The following is a 20,299-nucleotide window of genomic DNA, read 5'->3' as shown; positions in this document are numbered from 1 at the left end:
CTTGAAAAGAGTGTATTGCAGAAGCAGAGCTAGAAATAAAGTCCTTTTAGTGCTCACTCACTTGTGGTGTTGCCAGTCACTGTTTTAGTGGATTATCAGCATAGAACTGGGATGTGTCACTCCTGAACCCATTTTTTCCATTATGCTAAAACAAAATCTGAAAATCCCTGTGAAGACACAAGTATTTTACTCCATGAATTGAAATGGCCTGAATTTCCTGTGAATTGCTATTCTGCATTTTTGCAGCATAAAGCGGAAAACCATAGGTTATAACTTAGATATTCACACATGCTGGCACAGCTGCCAGTTTTCTGTCTGTCTCTCCTTGTCATTTACCCAGAGGAATTCAGCCACTTGTGTGAAAAATCCTTTAGTGAAAGAATCACTGTTTTGTGTGTCTGATTTCATAGCACTTCACACAGCAAAATTTGCAGTCCCGGGTCTCTGCTATGAGGTCCAGCTTCCACCAGTTCAAAAAGCACAGGAGAGGGAAAATCACAGAATGGTTTGCCTCTGTCCATCATCCTGTTCCCACCACTGTTCCAGTGCAGAGTTTGGATGTCCCTATGTGTTTACTTCATATGACCAGGAGCTAAGCCCCCTCGCTCACACCAGGTTATATCCTCTGTGGCCACCCTATCAAGTAACAATTAGTTGTGGGTTTTTTTACCCATTCTCCCTTTAATCTATGTGGATTCCATCCTCATTGTGATTGATTTATAGGAATCATGCAGTAGAAAAATGTCTTGCTATAAAAATTCCCTTGTGTTCTTTTAACGTGAAGGTTCGTCTGGAATGGCCCACGGATCTAGCGGTGAATCCCATGGATAATTCGCTCTACGTGCTCGACAATAACGTTGTGCTGCAGATCTCTGAGAACCACCAAGTGCGCATTGTGGCAGGGAGGCCCATGCACTGCCAGGTGCCAGGCATGGATCACTTTCTCCTCAGCAAGGTGGCAATCCACGCCACGCTGGAGTCTGCCACCGCCCTGGCCGTGTCCCATAACGGGGTCCTGTACATCGCTGAGACCGACGAGAAGAAGATCAACCGCATCAGGCAGGTCACCACCAACGGGGAGATCTCCCTCGTCGCCGGCGCCCCGAGCAGCTGCGACTGCAAGAACGATGCCAACTGTGACTGCTTCTCGGGGGACGACGGCTACGCCAAGGACGCCAAGCTCAACGCGCCGTCCTCCCTCGCCGTGTGTGCAGATGGGGAGCTGTACGTCGCTGACCTGGGGAATATCCGAATCCGCTTCATTCGGAAAAACAAACCGTTCCTCAACACACAGAATCTCTATGAGTTATCCTCACCCATAGACCAGGAGCTCTACTTGTTTGACACCAGTGGGAAGCACCTTTATACTCAGAGCCTTACCACTGGAGATTATCTTTACAATTTCACTTACTCTGGAGATGGAGATATAACCCTGATCACTGACAATAATGGCAACTTAGTCAATATCCGAAGAGATTCCACAGGGATGCCCCTCTGGCTGGTGGTGCCTGATGGCCAAGTCTACTGGGTGACAATTGGTACCAACAGTGCTCTCAAGAGTGTAACAACACAGGGGCATGAAGTAGCCATGATGACTTACCATGGCAACTCTGGTCTCCTTGCCACTAAAAGCAATGAAAATGGTTGGACAACATTTTATGAGTAAGTATATTCTGGATATTGGGCTGCTGACTTCATTCTGTGTTCTCTGAACCGTGCAAGGTTGGTAGAATTTAATTCCCTGACCAGAATTATTGTCCAAATAAAATGGCCAGAACAGGGAGTATTATATTTCACACAAACACTAGATACTTGCAGTAAGTGCATTAGAGCTTGAATAAGCTCCCTTTACCAAGTCAAGAGTCAGACAGAATTTCTGCTGAGTTTTTTTAAGTAATTTGGACACCTGGTTCTCCTTAACTGTAGTCAGGACTGGAGATTTAGGTTGCATGTCAGAGAATTTTTCTTGGCTTTGAGAGCCTTGGAACTATGAAAGTTCCATCAGAGCCTCTTTTTTCACAGCTTTTCACCTACTTCCTATGCTGCAGTGTCTTCTTTGTGCCTGTTTGAAATGTCTGATGTAGAATGACAATTGGCAATGACTAATGAGAGTTAGCTCTGGAAACAATTCTGTAATTAATGGACTGCTCGATTCCTACTGTTGCAATTTACCTCACTAAGCTTTAAAAGTAGTCTTGGAACTGTTCAAGACTATCCTGCCCCAAAGATTTTTTTGAGCAGAGAGAAGACAGGATGCATTGAAAAACCCAGAGATGGCAGTATCCTGAATATTTGTACTTCTTTTCTGTACTACTGTTAGCAATTCTCTGCTTATAAATGTCATGAAGACAACACATTTCTGATATAAAAAGGAAAAAGATAGATAACTGAATGAAGAGTATCTAGAAGGATTCATCCTGCTGCTAAGAACCCTTTCCCCTCCTTCTTCCTTAATTTTTATTTACAAGTGTAACCTCTTTGGAATGCTCCGTTAAGTGCATCATTTCCTATATGGTTTGAATGGTTACATGGAAGTGTTAAGCTGCCATGATAATAGACCCATTGTAAGAATCCAATTTGGCTAGAATAAACGGTTCCCAAGATGACAAGCAAAAAATTTGTTTAAAAAAAAGGGATGCAGGGAAGGAAAGCTGGCTAAACCCGCATATCTGTGTGTTGGTATGTGGTTGCTTTGGTTCTCTCTTTAAAAATGTTCCAGGCCCAGTTTCAAATTTCTTTGCTTAATACTCACTGTTCCTGCTCCTGCCTTGAAAAGGACTGATGGAAACTCTTGATTAATCTTTTGAAATGTTCTTAGCATTTCATCAATGTTCTGCTTGCAATTACTGTAGAAATACTCCTCAGTGAATCTAAGTTAATACTCTTCCATCTCTTACGTTGAATTTGCTTGAGGAAGGCTTTAGGGAGAAAAAAGAGGGTGTTTCTCTCCACAGGATTGGAAGCCAGCTATATTGTCAGGACCATTGTGCTAAATCAAGGAGGTATTTTCTTTTTGCAAAGAACCCAATAGTTCCTGTGCTTGAAAACAGATGCAGCCACAGACAGTGAAGCAAACTAAACATTACAGCTAATAATGTCAGATTTATACCTCAAACATAATCTTTTATTTTAAAGTGCAGCTGAAAATATAAAGATGAAACGAGACCAAAGCTCAAACCCAACTTGCTCTGTGGATATATTTATAACAGTGATCCATTATTTCTTGCTGTCCAACAAAATAGAAAGCCATAATTCTGGTCCTTTTATGCACTTCAGAAGAGTCATAAGAAAGCTTTTTAGAGCTAAATGGAAGACAGTATTCTCCAGTGGCTGGACTATGGAAATCTTGACTAGAGCAAGTCAGGACTGTATGATAGCACAGCATCACTGAATATAGAATTGGGAATGTGCCTTCAGAGATACCTCATCCAAACCTGTGATCAGTTATCTCTATTTAACTGTTCCTGACAGTTTCTGATGCAACTTTATAAGACTACTGGTTAAAAGTCTACATCTGAATTAGTTACTTCAGCCTCCCTTTACAGGCAGGTGGAGAGAAACAGGCCCTTTCAGGCTGAGTTTCTTATGAGTTATGTCAGGTATTTGCTTTAGGATAAGGTGAGTTGTATTCTGAAAGTTTATCTCTGCAAAGGTAGGACAGAATGGTGAGTTCAGTTACAGATGTTTACATTGCTGATGTCTACAATTTGGTCAAATGGATCCTATCAGTCATCTGAGTTATTTATAAATATTGTTAGTGATAACAATGTATTTACCTATATTATTGTTACTGTTAGAAAGCTTTTTTTTATATGCATAGCCTAAATATTCCGTGCTTGGAGACGATCCTTCTTCATGCAATCCTCACCTTTCCTGTCCTGTCCTGTCCTGTCCTATCCTATCCTATCCTATCCTATCCACTAGGGACTTGGAAAGCAGATCAGTGAATTGGAGAGATTGATTCTGTCCAAGTTTTGCATGTGTAACCAAGGAAAGAATATAAAATCAGACTGATAAAATTAGAATATTAGAAAATAAGGGTCAGATACTTAGATTGCTCGGTAAAGTAGGTTTCATTTAAACAAAATATGTTCTTGTACAGTCTGATGCCAGGGTACACAGGTAGGTGGGGTGAGCCTTGACTGTCAGAGTTGTAGCAAGGCATCAAGTCTTCAGTGTGATCCTCATATAGTTCCATAGCAAATCTGTCTAACTTGTTGCTTGGATGGACAAACCAAAGGAATACATTTACTCATCATACTCTACTTGTAGTGGCTAGTAGGAAGCTGATTTTTTTCCCTGTACAGCGTTGATGTGACCAATACTGTCAGTTCCAATGCTTGCAGTTTATGAAGAACAGTGGAAATTGAAGGCTGGGCAGAAAAACTCTACTAAAATGCATTCATAAGGAAAACTAGAAAGACTTGATCTGTTTATCTCAACATGAATGAGACTGGGAAGTGTCTAGATCACAACATGTCAGCCAAAGTTCTCACCTACAGAGGGCTTAGCAGAGTAAGGCTTGAGAAGGGTAAGGGGCTGGGAAGCAAAGCCAGAGACATTCAAGTTGACAAGAAGGTGTAATTTTGTAAGGCTGAGGTGACCTGACTGGTAGAGTGACCAACCATGAAAGCAGTATATTCTCCATTTCTTGGTATCTCAGATCAGGACTCTGATGCCTTTCCCAAAATATAATCTCACCAGACAGAGGATTTGCATGATTCAAACACAAGCTGCAGGGGTGAGTGCAGCCTTAGCAGGATGAAGTCTAAATTCCTTGTTATCAAAGAAGCTGAAGAAGATGGTGTAAACCAAATAAAATCAACATTCACTACCTATCAGAACATCAGGAAATGTACACTGGAAAGCTTAAGTGATTTGGATAATTCCTGTGAACATGAGTAGCTGGAAGGTGCTCTGAGTAGTTTTCAGTCCTGAATGAGGGGAAAGGTGAAGTTAATATTTCTATTTTGCTCCTGGCCAAAGAAATAAAGGCATCAAATCTGACCCTGAGGAAAACCTTCAGCACATAATAGTTGTTCGTGGGTCAGGGCAAGCTGGACACTGCTTCCTAAAACATTAAGAGTAAAGTAAATCCAGCTGGCAAGTTCACACTGCACCAGTGGCCCCATGAAGAACATCCTCAAAAGATTTACCTTTACCTGATTGTCTACAAAGGACCATAGACCAGAAACCCAACATGACAGAGCAATGGTGTTGTGAGAGTGGCATCTAGTGAACACACTACATGTGTTCATCATGAAATCACAGAGTATGGCTTGAGTTGGAAGGGACCATAAAGAACATCTAGTTCCAGCCAACATAGCCAGGATCTCTGGTTCTCCTCCAGTTGCTATTCTTACCAGGGCATTTCTTAGCCTTTACCATAAGGCTGCAAAGAGCTCTGACCTGTGGGCACACTGGTGTGACTCTGGAAAAGAGGGAAGGAGTCAGGATACACTGATGCAGTACTGGAGGTCTGTCTCCAGAGCACACCAGGGAATCCAGGTCCTCCAAGGTTTCATGATGGGCTGGCACATGGTCCCTTCATTTCTGTGGGGAAAGAGACCGGTGCTGACTTCAGGCAGTGGCAGACTCGCTCCCAGCACTTACAGCTCTTCCTTTCACACATCCTACACACAAGCCTGCTCTAACAATCCCGTTTTGTCGGGTTTAGCTCTGAGTAAGAGTCAGTGTATAATGGCGTGCAGTTTCCCTTTTGTTTGAGAGTGAAACTTAGCTCCCTAGAGTGATTAGCCTGTCCCCAAAGGCCTGTCTATGACTACTTTGAGGGTTTTAGCATTATACATACCTTTCCTGCCTCTGCAGTGGGATTGACATGAGCTGTCAGTTAATGCAGTGCAGCTCAGCTTGTCCAGTAACTGGATTAAAGACTTTTCTTCCCATTGAACTGGTGATGGTGGCAGTGATAATCAGCAGCAAAGGAAGTTGATCTGGAAACTCAGCCAGGGAAATGACTTCTTGTTCAACTCCAGTCAAAGACAAAGGATGCTGTGTGACTGCTTGCTGCTTTGTTGTTGCTGCTTTTTAACTTGACCTGAAAAAAATTGCTACCAGCCTTTACAAAGTTCCTTAGCAGTTGCTGTTTGTCTGCTTCACAATCCGGAAATTCTTATTAATGGATTTGTTTAAATCAAGAATATGGGAATTATCTTGATTAGTTCACTGAGATGTTATCACTGTACATTAATTCAATTTCCCTCTGAGCCAAAGTCAAACCTTCTATGCATTATTTAGCCCAGATGAGGCTCTTTTGCTTAGGTCCTTTGTGTGTCAAATTAGTTTTGAAGGTCACCTCCTCCCATAGAGACTCAAATGCTTACACATTGCTCCAGCCAAGCCCAGAAATTCAAAACCTTTTCACGGACTCCCCAAGAAGTGGCTCACGGCTGCCTGGAGGGCAAAGGGTCTCATGGAGCCAGATCTTCAGATGAGTTAGGTAAGGGAAGCTTTGACCTGTAACGCTGGAGGCTGTTTTACAGAGAACCAAACTCTGCCAAACCTCACACACTGTAATGGGTGGAAGGTAGGAGCCAGCTGGACTGAGCATGCAGGAGGACCTTGAATGACTTCCCAGTGACCCCCAGGGCTCAGCAGAGGTCCCACCCCAGCACCAGGAGCTTTTGATGCCAAAGCCAATGCCCTGGTCTGTGTGATTGTGATTTATCAAGTCATACACAGAGTTTTACAGGATTTGATGTAGTAGTTCAGTAGTTCAAATGAGGGTCTTGTTCTACTCCTGCAGCAGACTGGATTATGAGAAACACCTTTGGCTTTTGTCCTCCCTCCTCTTTTAGCAAGATTTCTTGGTTCCACTTGTTCCATAATTTCTACATGATAAAATGATGAGATTCTCATCATTGTTCCTCTGACAAAGGTGCAGTGAAACTCCAGTAAGTGCTGTGATAAAATAGCAGCTCTCCAGTACCCTCACTAAGCTGTGAGGTCACATTTTGAGCCATTGGCCTGCCCTGAAATGAACGCCTGATAGCAAAGTTTAGTTGGGAACCGAGGGAATTACAAGTATCATAAAAGCTAGAAAGAGATCTTCCTCTTCTTTTTTGGGCAGTCAGAAAATTCAGCAGACTGTGACCACAACCTGGCCTTTGGTCATTAGGGAGAGGACTTGCCTTCATGCATTTTTGAGTATTATCAGTTTGTCTGTTATAGATTTATTTTTAATGTCGTGTTTAATGTTGTTTGAAAAATTGGGATGAGGCAAGCTTGTTAAGAGGCGCTGGGTGCACGTTGGTATAATCACATGCAAAATATAGTTTGCAAGGTCCATTTAGACTCTTTGGCACTAAATGCAATATTATTATAGTGAATTTTTTCTGATCTATTTGACTTGTGGTTTTAAAAGGCTGATGAAATGTGATGAAGCTAAAATGAGGAAACACAGAGACTCAGGCAAGAAATTGATTTCTGAATAGATGGTACTTAGGATGCTCTTTAATTCCCAAGGTCCAGGTCTCTACACAATGGTAATGTGATAAATGAAAGCTCTGAATGTTTACAAGCCAACAATTAGACCTCATAAGCACCAAATACCATTTTAATTCTGTGCATTGAACCTTAGCTAAATACGTTTCCAATTGGGAATGGATGGCAACAGCTTCCTTTGCTGGCCTAATAATTGCCACTGTAATTGTAAGTGCTGAGGCTTTGCAGCAGGTTTGAATGGGAGGCAGCAGCTGTGTTCGCAGGTGATGGATTCATTGCTCGGAGTGGCTGCTGTGTGCACTCCCATGCTTCAGTATTTCCTTAATGCTGGGGCTTTCAGAGCATTTGGAGAACACAGAAGTCTTAGGCTGTGATGAAAACTGACCCAGCCCTAAATCCCGATGCTGTGGAAACAGGCTGGGCAGCTTAACTGCAAAATGAGGTGACTAGGAGAGATTTATATTACTGCAAATACCAGGGCACACCTGCAGCTACGTAAGAGCCAGTTGCTTGGCCTTCCTCTCCAAGCTGAGGTGTGCCCTGTAAGGGCCTTTATAGGGCTGAAAGCAGAGGTGGAAGGAACTGACTCATTTAACTCGTTAAGCGTATTATCTGCTTGGGATGGGCAAGTCTTCACATCCCTGGGAGACTCTGGGTATGTGATAGATGATACCAGGTATGTGTTGTGTGAGCTAGATTGGGGAAAAGAGGGGAAATGCTCCAGTTCTGAGTAAAAACAGAAAAGAGAAAAGGAACTGCTTGCCAAGTGTGTTATGCTGTGTGTGTTCATACTAACAGGCTTCCCACACCTCTGTTTGCTTTGCCACCACAGGGCTACAAGGAGCTTTAGTCGGGATGTGAGCATTTTACACTTCATCTGCCACCAATTAAAAATAATAATAAAAATGGGAACGGTCTAATTATCCTACCTTCTTGCTTTTCTGCCTTTGTAAGGCAGGACCTCCTTGCAGCTGCAAATCAGTGAGCTGTCACCCCCAAAGCCAGTCCTCGGCAGGTCCCTGTCTGCCTGCTGGGCAGGGAGAGGTGCAGCAGCTCTTGCACATGCAGAAAACACAGATGGTCCTAGTTCCTTCTGAAGGAGGTTAATGGGGTGACTAAGGATGTGCCAAAAGTCTAATATACTTGTGCAGACATCTTAAACCAGTTCCAGCAGACCATTCCAGACTGTTTTGGCCCAAAAGGAGCCTTGCTTCTCAGGATCCCATGTCCCAAATGGAAGTCCTTGCTCTTAGATTAAGTACTGTGAGTTTTGTACAGCTGTAAAAATGTAACTGTATAAATTAAGTGTATTGTACTTAGCCATTTTGACTTTACAAGAAAAATGAGTGCACAGAGGTGTAGGCATCATCACACTCTTTCATACTCTTATTTTTCCTGCCATTTTAACCTAATTTGCACAAGCAGAGGTTACTGGCTGATTTCTCCAGTTGCATATTTGCAAATATTACTTGTATTTGCCCAGCAGAGGTGGAGAACCATTTGTAAGGATGCTAGAAGCTTGAGGTCCAGGAATATTATAAAAATATTATTAAAAAGGCACTACATAAATACTATATAAAATAATATTTATTTTACACTACATGATATTATATAAAAAGGTGCTGCTTGCTTTTTAATAAGGGCATGCAGTGTTAAGACAAAGGGAAATGGCTTTAAACTGAACGAGGATAGGTTTTAGAGTAGATGATAGGAAAAAATTCTTTACTGTGAGGGTGGTGAGGCACTGGCACAGGTTGTCCAGAGGAGATATGGCTGCCCCATCCCTGGATGTGTTCAAGGCTGGGTTGGATGGAGCTCTGAGCAATGTGATCTTGTAGAAGGTGTTCTGGCCCTTCACCCATGGTGAGGTGGGTGAAACAAGATGATCTGTAAGGCCCCTTTCACCCCAAACCATTCTGTTTCTGTGATTTGATGAATATAAGAGCTTGGCTGTCTGCTGCTGCTGGGGGCTGTTAAACTGAGTATCCACAGGGTTTTGAGGCTCTCTTTGGAGCACATAAGTAGGATTTGCATGGAGTATAGGTTTTGTGCTGACTCTCAGCATTCTTGTGAGTGCCATTCAATTAGGATAAAAAGCTGTGACTCACAGGACATTGACTCAGCATTTATCCCATGAACAAGCCCTCTGCCTGCATCCTGGCTTTTGCACTGATTTCCCTAACCTGCAGATCTGCTTCCTTTCATACTTCTGTTACACCAAACTCACCCCTTAAACTTCAGTGCAACACATCTAGATTTGTGACATTATTTTTAGGAGGTGAATCAGGCTTACTTTTAGGAGCAGCTCATTTTTAAAATCTAAGTGAAGCAATAGAAGTAAATCCCTCACAGCTACTAATCCACCAAATCAGAGGTGCCAAATTCAGATTCATCTTACTGAAATTTCAGAACATTTGCAAACTTGATTCTACCCTTACAGTTCAGACTGGTTTTAATATATAGAACCGCTGATGTTGCGGTAGAAGGAATTTGGGATGTTACACAACATACCTTCAGTGATAACAATGTTTTCTCTGCTCAGGGGAGAGATTGAATCATGTCCCTTGTGTCCTGTCTCAGCAGATGGAGTAAAGAGACTGCCTGTGATGTTTTCTGTTTAAGATTCACATGCTGGTTTAGGAGGAGTAGTGCAGGTGACTGGAGACAGTACAAGCAAAACATATTTGTCTCAGTGCAAACAGGGCAGCCACAAATCTGGAGTAAATTGTTTGGTACTGAGAGCACTTTAGTTCTGGCTCTTGCATGGAGATGCGGCTCAGATCCAGGCTGTGTGCTGCTAGCTGCTTGGAAAAGCTTTAACTGATCTCTGCCAAACTCCTGCAATCCAGTCCTGTTTTCATCCTTATTTTGTTTTTTTTTTCTTCTTTCCTTTCCATTTTATAAGTGGCTGATTGATTGCCAGGATCTTGGAAGGAAAGGGCAAGGCTTGGATAATCCATGACTGATAGGCTGACTGTGGAGGGCAAATGCTTTCTTCTACCTCACTACTTCCCATTCTGCCCAGTGGGCAAGAAAAGCCTCACCTGATGGTGTCTCCAAACCTGAGGGCTGGAGGAGATTTGCAATGAGGTCACCCATTTAGACACTATAAGCTAAATATTAAACTTGGGCAAAAATCATCTTTTCAACCAGCCCTGCCACCATATTTCAGAGATCAAGTACCAGCACTGTGTTCGAATCTGGGAAAATGTGAGTAGGAGACAATGTTTTTTTTCTGTATAGTGCAGAGCCAGTCCAGTGACTGCTCATGGGTCTCTCATGGGTTGCAGTTCAAGAGTACTTTGTTATCTCCTCTCCTCTCCTCTCCTCTCCTCTCCTCTCCTCTCCTCTCCTCTCCTCTCCTCTCCTCTCCTCTCCTCTCCTAATGTTTTTGTTTGGTTCCTGGGTTTTGTTATTAGATGGGGTGTATTTTCTTATTCCCCAGCTCAGAGTAGTCCCAAAGAGAAGCATCAAGAGCTCCTCAACCATCTGCTTCATCCAAGGTCTGATCATCTGTATCCAGATTCTCTCTAAGACATTTCTCTAACTTATTCTTAAAAGAGTTGGGCAGTGGGGTTTCCAGTACTCCATCTGTTCCTCTGCTTGGAGCAACCATGGGCCTTGAAAATGTTCTACAGCTTATAACCTGAATTTTCATTGTTTCTATTTACTTTCTGTCACATCCTCAGTAGATATGATAAGCAATTTATTATAACCCTCTTCAGAACACCCAGGGTTAGGGTGGCATCTTCCCACTTCCTTGTTTCCCCTTTTCTGAATGAACTCTTTTATTTTGGCTTTGCCTCTTACATCATGTTTTCTTTTTACATTAGTTTGTCATTCTGAGGAATGGTGCCCTTCACTGGACACTGCATTCCATCAAAGGCTCACCACTGGGTAGCACAGGAGAGCAAGACCTCTCTGCTCACCCACCATTTACTTTGCATCCCCAAGTGATGCCTTTTCATAATATGATCTACTTAGCTTTCGTATAAATCATTCTTTAAAAAGTTGTGGGCAGGACTTGAAAAAAGTCGAACATTTATCACTGATTCATTTGCTGGAATTTTTGTTTTTCCCTAACTATTTAAATGTCCCTTCCCTGAAGGTCCATCTCATCAGAAGGTCCAACAGCCCTCCAGAGATTAGCGAGTAGAGCTCCCTGTTGCTCTCCATTTCAACTACAGTAACCTCACTGCAAAGGTCCCTTGCCAGCCTTCTGGGTCTGTGACCCTTTTTGTAATGCTACAAATGGAAGACACAGTGGTGTGTTTGCTCTCTTAACTCAGGAGGCCTCTAAACACAAGTGTCTGCTTCTCTTTTTATCAAAAAATAATTCCCCCAGCTTGTTAACTGCTGTGCGACCTGCATGTATGAAGCTTATTTCGCCTGGGCCCTGGTACATAGCTGTCCACATCACAGAAACCTTCCCAGATGGTGCTTATGTTGATTCCCCATTGGAAAAGCCAAGGACACAGCAGGGGTGAAAACTGGTCTGCTTTTTTACACTTTTAAATCGGTCCTTCCAGATGGTCCTAGGAACAGTAAAAGGTAGACATGGGGGTTCTGCTGTGCTCAGGACTCTACACCATGTTCACAAAGGACAATACCTGATATGGCCTGTCTGGTCCTAGCTGCTACCTTAATATTTGGCTTTTTAAAATTAGATAGAAAAATAAATAAATAAATAAATTGCTGAGCTCAGGACACAACCAGACAAAACAGTTGGTGGCCTTCAGAAACTCCTAGTTCTGCTAGACAGGATGCACAAGCCAGTGCTTTTCTGTAAATCACAGCATAGTAGATGGGAAACAAAGTTACTCTTGTAAACAAGAAGCATAGTGCAGGTGAGAAGTATTGGAAAAATATTGTTAAAATACAGATTAATACATATTTGGTCATTTTCTATTCTTTGCTTCATTTTCTTCAGCTAAAAGCTGTGATTTTCTTCTCATGAGGCCAAAAATAGTCAAGACTGTCTGACAGAGTGACAGTGCATTTTTCTCTGTGAAAAATCTGGATGATGACTTGAAAAATTGGTCTCTGCTTAATAGGATGAATCCTCCTCTGTTGATGCTGTTGACTTCACTCCATCCTCTCTTTCAGATATGACAGCTTTGGCCGCCTGACCAACGTGACCTTCCCTACTGGCCAAGTGAGCAGCTTCCGCAGCGATACCGACAGCTCCGTGCATGTCCAGGTGGAAACCTCCAGCAAGGATGATGTTACAATAACAACCAATTTGTCAGCATCAGGGGCCTTCTACACCCTGCTCCAAGGTGAGTTGGGCCAGCATCCCTCTCCTGACCAAGCTGCACATAATGGATTACCCATCAGGAAACAGGCGTTGTCTTGATAATCCAGCACCAAAAATCACTCAGCTTCTCAGTGCCCTGGAGCTCCCCACATGCTGGTACAGACACACACCTCCTTAGCCACATTCCCTAGCACAGTGGCTGCTCTGCAGCTGCTTTTCTGCTCCGTTCCCAGCCAGTCCCCTTGCTGTGCAGGCTTGTGCAGTACAGTCCTCCATCATCATTACCATTATTTTTGTAACTAAAAGGTTGCATAAATCATGCTGCACTTCCAGCCAACCCCTTTGCTTCAGTCTCTTAATGGCTTCTGACTTAACAGTTGCTCTCCTCCTGGAACAGGCATCCAGCTGGTTGCTGGGGATCATATTCTTTGTTCGCTGGCTTTTCAAACATTCGCAAGGAAGCATCCAGTAAAATGAACATCCCTGTCCCCAAAAGGTCTGCGTTTGAGCTAAGGGGTAGTGTGGAGAGGCACAAAGGAGGAAGGAGAAGTGGACAGCGGGGGTAGGACTGGTGGGACCAGTTTGTGGCTGAGGGAAAAGAGCACAATTGTGCCTGTGTAGGAAGGTGGGAAGCAGAAGACTGATTAAGTGGAGGAAAAGGAGATGAAGTGGGAAATAAAAGAGGGGTAAATAGCAGGGGAGCACTGTGCTGACATACTGGTAGTGGCAAAACCTGTACTGCATAAGCAGTGCCAGCCTGGATCTGCAGTTCTGGATCTCCAGTTCTGGATCTCCAGATCTTCCAGTTCTGAAAGCTGAAGCCTCATTAGGATCAGGATGAGCTATCACACCTGTTCCCTGGGGCTTGGGGAAGGGGAAGGAACTTTCAGACTCTGCTTTCTTTACTCCCCAGCTCTCATTCACTCTGTCTGTGCCTGATGACAACATAGTGTCAAACATCTTTTCTCCTTGTGAGGAACAAACTGCTGCAAGTGGGACAAGCGTGTTCCAGAGTGACATTTGTTCCCACATCTCTGGGATACACATTTCCCTCCCCCTCCATATAAGAATATCAACCTTTCCTAAAAGAAAATGCCTGCTATGCCTGAAACACTGCTTTTCCTCCTTCTGGAGAGGGCAGCTGAGAGAGTACCAGCCCCCTCAAGCTGTCCCCATATTCCTGTGGGGAAACACCGTGACTTTCTTACTCTTTACTTGAGCCTGTAAGACAGATGCAACCTACCCCACCCCATCTCATTCACTCACATTAAGATGTGTGGCAACTGCACAGACATGAGGTTGGCTTCACCTCAAGAGCCTAATTAAGCAATAGAGCCCACTGTTGGGGGCCCTTTAGTGACAAAATTGACTGTGGTGTGAGTTATACACTCAGCGCTGAAGGCGCAGTTACATAATGGTGCCACAATCAATTCTGTCATTGTCCTGCCCTCTGGCACAGGGACATTCTGGCCATTAGGACATGCAGAATTACAAACAGCTTAAACATCTTCAGAAGTATAAAATTATGAAGCTGTTTGGATCTGAAGAAACTCACTTAAAACAAAGATCTGGATAATGTTGCAGAAGAGGTGGCTTGGTGAACCAAATTCTTGGTGAACCTTTCAGGAAGCCTGGGTCACACTGTGAACAGGTGAGATCTGAGAAGGCATTTTCAGAAGATTGCAAATTCCTGTAAGATGGATTTAGGAGCTTCTACAACAGGCACAACAACACTCCAGTGGGATTTTGTCTTCTGGACTAATGACAAAGTGAGCATTTGTTCAATGCCGAAGTAGGGCAGTAGTGCCCTGGAGCCAAAGCAGCCCAAAATACTGCATCCAACAGCCCATGGACTTCATGTAGCCCTTAAGAAATGCCTTCCAGAGCCAGGGAAGAGTCTTCTCTTGGGAGAATGTTGAAAGTAGAGGATTTGCATTCCCCACACTGTACCACAGCACTGGTGACAATAACCCTTCTGTGGTGCTTATGTAACACAAAGGGAACATCACATCTGATTAATTTCATGTAAACCTTCAAGCTTTCCTCTGTTTCCTGGTGAAGGATAAAAGAGGGAGGAATATATTCACTGTTCAGTGATATTTCACTGGTTTGATTTAAAGCACATCCCCTAATACTTCAGCATCAAACCAGGCATCTAAGAAAGGTGTGGCAGCCAACTGACTGGCCCCTCTCTCCATTTGCACACTCAAGCATGGAGGGGGTTTGATCTGGCTGTGTCAAAGACCATCAGCTTACATACTCAGTGGTAGAGCTAAAATGCTCAGATCTGCATTGTGGATCACTGCTGTATGTCTTTGGCAAAATCCCGTGCCCCGGCAGTTTCACTATCACTACTGTGTAAAGTTGAGTGGTGGTTCTGCTGAGGTCTCTGTGGCAGAACTCCAGCTGGCTACCACAGGAGCAGGATGAGACCCACATAAAAAAGGACCAGTTGGTGTCACATTTCTTTCCCTAACTATACTAAACTATGCTCTTTGATAATCTATTTCTTGGGGACAAGAAATGATAATTTCACTGTGATCTTGTTTTCTGCTGAGCTATGGCAGAGCAACTAGTGAGCAAAACCCAGCTTGCTTCAGAAAAGAAAAACACTTAATGGGAATTTTCAGTGGGTGCTTTTATTCACAATTAAGAGTTTATGGCAGCCTGGGAGACAGAAATTGTGATATTTTCCAGCTTTTGAGGAGCTTCAGAAAAGGCAGTGTTTGTATAATATGTTTTTAAAGCCATTCTGCACTGAGTAAGTCTCATGGTTTCTTACCCTTCATGAGCTACTCTTTGCAGAGATAAATGCCAGCTGGCGATTCAAAGAATGGGCTTTCAGCCTGCCTGATTCCTGAAGAATGTAGAAGAGAGATTGCTCTTCTGTTCAATTCCTGATACTGATTCATTCCCAAATACTGGCCTCAAAATCTGATCTTTCAAGAGCTAGTGGAGGCCAGATGTATGAAGACATGTGGGAGCTTAATGCCTCTGCTTTCTCTCCAAACATGAGGACTTCGGTTGCCTCCTGAAAGCTTTCTCAAGGGAAAGGATTTGGCTGTTGTTTGGGGAACTGGTTAGCATTAACTTTCTGTGCAATTTCCTGTCACTTATAATACAGTGAATGAGCTGAGGAAAGTAGGTGGCCCCACTTTCTCATATATTGTTGTGAAAGTAGAATCTTTAGGATATAAAAGCGTGGAAAGTTTTCGGTCAAACTGATTTAAAACAAATATCTCACCACACAGTGTTTCAGCCTAGAGGAAGAGGTTTGAACTTGCGTCCTTTGGTAAGGTATTACACAGTTTTTTCACTTTTGTAACCTGTGTAAGACTTTCTACAAGAATTTGAGGTGCAGAACCTCATCGTAATGAAAAAGCAATTGTCCATATTTACTTTCCCTGATGAAACTGATGTTTTGTTCCCATTGAGTGGGACAGGTGAATAACAGAGTGCATTTGGTTACAACCATCCGAAATGCTGATGCAGCAGCCTAGGTGAGGGGGCAAATGAAGAGCTGGAGCTGTATCAGCAAAGATCTCTTTTCTGTCTTCAGACCAAGTCCGAAACAGCTACTACATCGGTGCTGACGGCTCCCTCAGACTGATGCTTGCCAACGGCATGGAGGTGGCCCTGCAGACTGAGCCACATCTGCTGGCTGGCACTGTCAACCCCACAGTGGGGAAGAGGAATGTCACCCTGCCCATCGACAACGGCCTCAATCTCGTGGAGTGGAGGCAGAGGAAGGAGCAAGCAAGAGGGCAGGTCACCGTCTTTGGACGTCGGCTGAGGGTAAGTAAGAACCACAAGCACTTTTGGGTTATGCTTCCCATCTCATCAGTCCCCAGTCTCGTGGCAGAAAAGGATGGGTATGATTTGTATTGCCTGCAGTAGGGATGGAGCTGCAGGACAGAGCACTGGCTGTTCACCCTCAGTGACACAGCCTTTGTGACTGGAGTATATCATTATGTCTCCTTATGTGTTGATGTTCCTGGAGCCATCAAAGGTGGTACTGCTGATCTCCCTACCAGTCCTCTGCATCACTGGGAATGCATGACCTCCCATCAAACACTGCAGGTTTAACCATCAGGCTGTTTAAGGAAGCAAGGGACAGTCATAACTATAAAATACCACACAAATTAGTGCAGGTGTTTTCTACCTATGCTGCTGGCAGTGATAGAGCAGAGCACTGAAAGCCTTCTAAGGCTCAGGACAGGCTGAGAGAGCTAGAGTTGTTTAGCCTGAAGAAAAGAAGGCTCCAGGGAGACCTTAGAGCACCTTCCATTTACCTAAAGGGGCTCCAAGAGAGACTTACAACAAGGGCATGGAGTCATAGGGCAAAGGGAGATGACTTCAAATTGAAAAAGGGAAGGTTTGGATTAGATATTAGGAAGAAATTCTTTACTGTGAGGGTGGTGAGGGACTGGCACAGGCCACCCAGGCATGATGTGGCTGCCCCATCCCTGGAAGTGTTCAAGGCCAGGTTGGATGGGGCTTTGAGCAACCTGGTCTAGTGGAAGCTGTCCCTGCCCATGACAGGGGGGTCAGACCTAGAAGATCTTTAAGGTCAAAGCATTCAGTGATTCTATGAATACTGTTCATTGGGAAACCTCAGAAAAAACTCTGGATTCCTGAAATTGCTAGTCTGTTGAACCTGTTGAAGAACTGGGCTTGCAAGGCATTGCACCATAATTGCTATTGTTCCCTGAAGTGTTACAAGCAGCTTCAGCCTGACAGTACTCTCCCTCCAGGAGTGCCCAGACCTTTCTGTGCTTGAGACTGATGTGTTTTGAAAACATTGTTCCGCACAATGCATCTCATACTTGTCAGGGCTGTTTAAAGATCTTGCCCAATAAGCTGCAATTCATCTGCTAACTGCTGGCAAAGCTGGGAACTTGTAATAGCAAGTCCTGTGCACTCACCCTGTACCTTGCTGGTCTCAGAGTCACGGACTGATGAACGGTTCCTGGGAAGGTGCTCAGCACCTGGCAAATTCAGACCCTCTGAGAAAAATGCTTAGTGCTGTCTAATGCCACCACAGCAAAAGGACTGCAGCTACTTATTCACACTTAAGCTTGGCAGTAAATATCAATGCTCTGGTTTCAGGATATGTGTTTCCCAGTCCTTGCTCTTCACCTCTCCCTATTCCCTGCTGCATGACCCCTGCCATTTCGGTGTGATTTCTCCTGTCTCTCCTCACTCACACTTGTCAAGTATTTCTCTTCAATCTCTCCACCCCAGCCTCTGTTCTTTTCCCCCTGTGCTGATAGCCTCATATTTTGTTACCAGGAGAAAAAAATGCAAACAGTAATGAAAGCTGAAACTGCTCTTTCGGTGTGAACTGCTGTATATCCGCAGATCAATTGTCATCACCCTTTTCTGTTGGGTTTTTCTTGGGGGGTTTATTTTATTTTATTTTATTTCATTTCATTTTAATAACTGATGAAATTATCAGACAGATCTTTTTCTGAAAAGAGAGGGCCTTCTGAAATCTGCAGCTGGGTCATAGCTATTTAGTGTTCAAAACAGCTTCCATTCATTTAGCCACAGCTCAGCTGCCCGTGTCAGTTTTATCTTCCAAAATTTTTGCAGTAGATTCTATAGGAGAAAGGTTCATGAAGGATGTCTGGACTTCAGGCAGCTCTCTTGAAAGCTGTTTATTGCATAGGTGAAGTTACAGCATTTCAGGGACTGGGTATCCAGAGCCAGCCCTACAGCTGCCAGCTCCAGCTGTAGGCATACCTGAACCCGCTTTCTGTTCAAGTTACAAAGCATTATATACCTTTCTTTGCTGAGTATCTTAATACATAACAACCAATAAGCACCATACACAATACCTTTACATTCACCTATAGCCTATCATAACTACTACCATTACCATATTATAGGCATTATTATCCAATCACAAGAGTAAGTAAGTTACAATTTAAGCTTACAGTGGAAAATTCTCAGACCTCTCTTCTTCTTGCTACATCAACATTTCTTGTTTGCCGGCGATAGCTCTTTTTGGTAAAAACATGTTTTCTATTTACTTATGCTCTTCTTGAGACTTATTTACTTGGTGAAAAACATGTCTTTGTTTGTAGTCACATACCTTTGTCCTAATCATAAAAATCTCCTTCCAACTCATCTCCAACCTTTGCCTTCTCAGTTATTCAGTGGTCAGTGTTTCAGCAAAACATCCTTTACTCTATACCAAAACTTGCTTTCATTTCTATCTCATCCTCAGTTTCTACAGAGATCTTTCTGCCAAGCCTACATATCTGTGAAACTTTCTTACCAGACTTTCATCCTCTCCAACAGATTCAAACACAGAATATGTCTGTGTTTTATATTGTACTGCAGTTGGAAAAACACTTGCAAAATGAATTCTCAGGCTGGTTGCTGGTATCCCTATAAATCTGCCAGCATTTACTCACATTTTGAGCCTATCAGGGCCCTTCTAGTGAAGCAGAAGTGCATCTTACATGGTCGAAGGACTCAGTTATGGCTCTGTTCTGGAGTTCAAAGTAGTTGGGGGTATACAAGATGTTTTAAGCTGTGTGTCTGCGTGCGTAGCAGCATCTGCACCCCTTGTACAAAAGCCTGCAAGGTGCTAATTGCCTCCCTGGGGATTGCGCAACATTTAACATATTCTCTGTGTGATGTTCCCCTCTTCCCTCACTCCAGTAATTACTGCTTTCCCTGGCAGGAGAGAAACTTAGGAAAGTTAAGTTCAACATGGTTTTGTTCATTTTGGGAAATGTTACCATTTTCTGCTATATGTGACTAAGTTACTACTTTTCCCCTCACCCCGCTGCTCACATGAGACAGTAGCAAAGACACGGTGCTCCATGGGGAAAGAACATCCCAAAGAGGCTTCAGCATCATTCCATGAAGCCTTTGAAGTGAGGACAACAGGATGTGGACACTGTAAATAGTGATCATTTCGGATGTCATCACGTGGATCAACTTTTTATGAGTTGTGCCTCTTCCTCCCACGGTGTGCTTGGGGACTGGCAACCTGTTGCCATGAGCTCAGCCAGCTCCCAGCACAACGAGCCAGTTTCACAGCTGCCTCCTTGACCCTCCCTAGGAAATAATACAATACACGGTTCCTTATTGCGTGGATAAGGCACACAGCAGGGACTTCCCCAGGCAAAGGGGGACAGCCCTCATACCTTTCTTCCTGTCCCACCAATGCTGACCTGGCTCTGTACGTGGCCAGGCAGCTGTAAAGCAGCACAAATACGTTAAAGCAGCTAGCCCCTTTCCCTTTTGCTATCCCACACACCCCATGAAAAGTTGTGATGCTCTATCCGCCCACCCAGCAGTGAGATACCTCTGCAAATTGGCTGGCTATGAATTCCACCCATCTCTAGCCAACAGCAACAACAGACTCCATTTGCAGAGAGAGCATTAGGTAAAACTGCTCCAAGGAACAGGGCTCTTTCCTTTTTTTTTTATTAAACAAACTTGAGTTTTTGAATAAAGAAGGGTGTAAAATGATCTCTGACAGTGGAGCAAATAGGACAGCAAAAAGAGACAGCTGCTGCCTCAGTTCCTTTATTTATTTAACCATGGCAACTCCTGTCA

General features: G+C 43.6%; 1 protein-coding gene across 3 annotated transcripts in view; it reads left to right on the top strand.

Moving 5' to 3' along the window:
* The window catches only part of TENM4 (teneurin transmembrane protein 4), a gene marked incomplete at both ends in the record, with an annotated part of 341,202 nt that overhangs the window by 299,534 nt on the left and 21,369 nt on the right, over positions 1-20,299 (top strand). For all 3 annotated transcript variants that reach the window (XM_082278669.1, XM_082278668.1, XM_082278667.1), the window contains 3 exons: positions 785-1,662; positions 12,571-12,743; positions 16,281-16,516. In XM_082278669.1, the coding sequence (XP_082134795.1) occupies positions 785-1,662; positions 12,571-12,743; positions 16,281-16,516 (1,287 nt within the window). The remainder of the gene's footprint in view (positions 1-784; positions 1,663-12,570; positions 12,744-16,280; positions 16,517-20,299) is intronic.

The sequence above is a fragment of the Coloeus monedula genome (assembly GCF_965178545.1).
Source record: "Coloeus monedula genome assembly, chromosome: 3".
Taxonomy (NCBI): Eukaryota; Metazoa; Chordata; class Aves; order Passeriformes; family Corvidae; genus Coloeus; species Coloeus monedula.
Note: the sequence above shows the minus strand (reverse complement) of the source record. Positions and strands in the feature narration are given on the sequence as shown.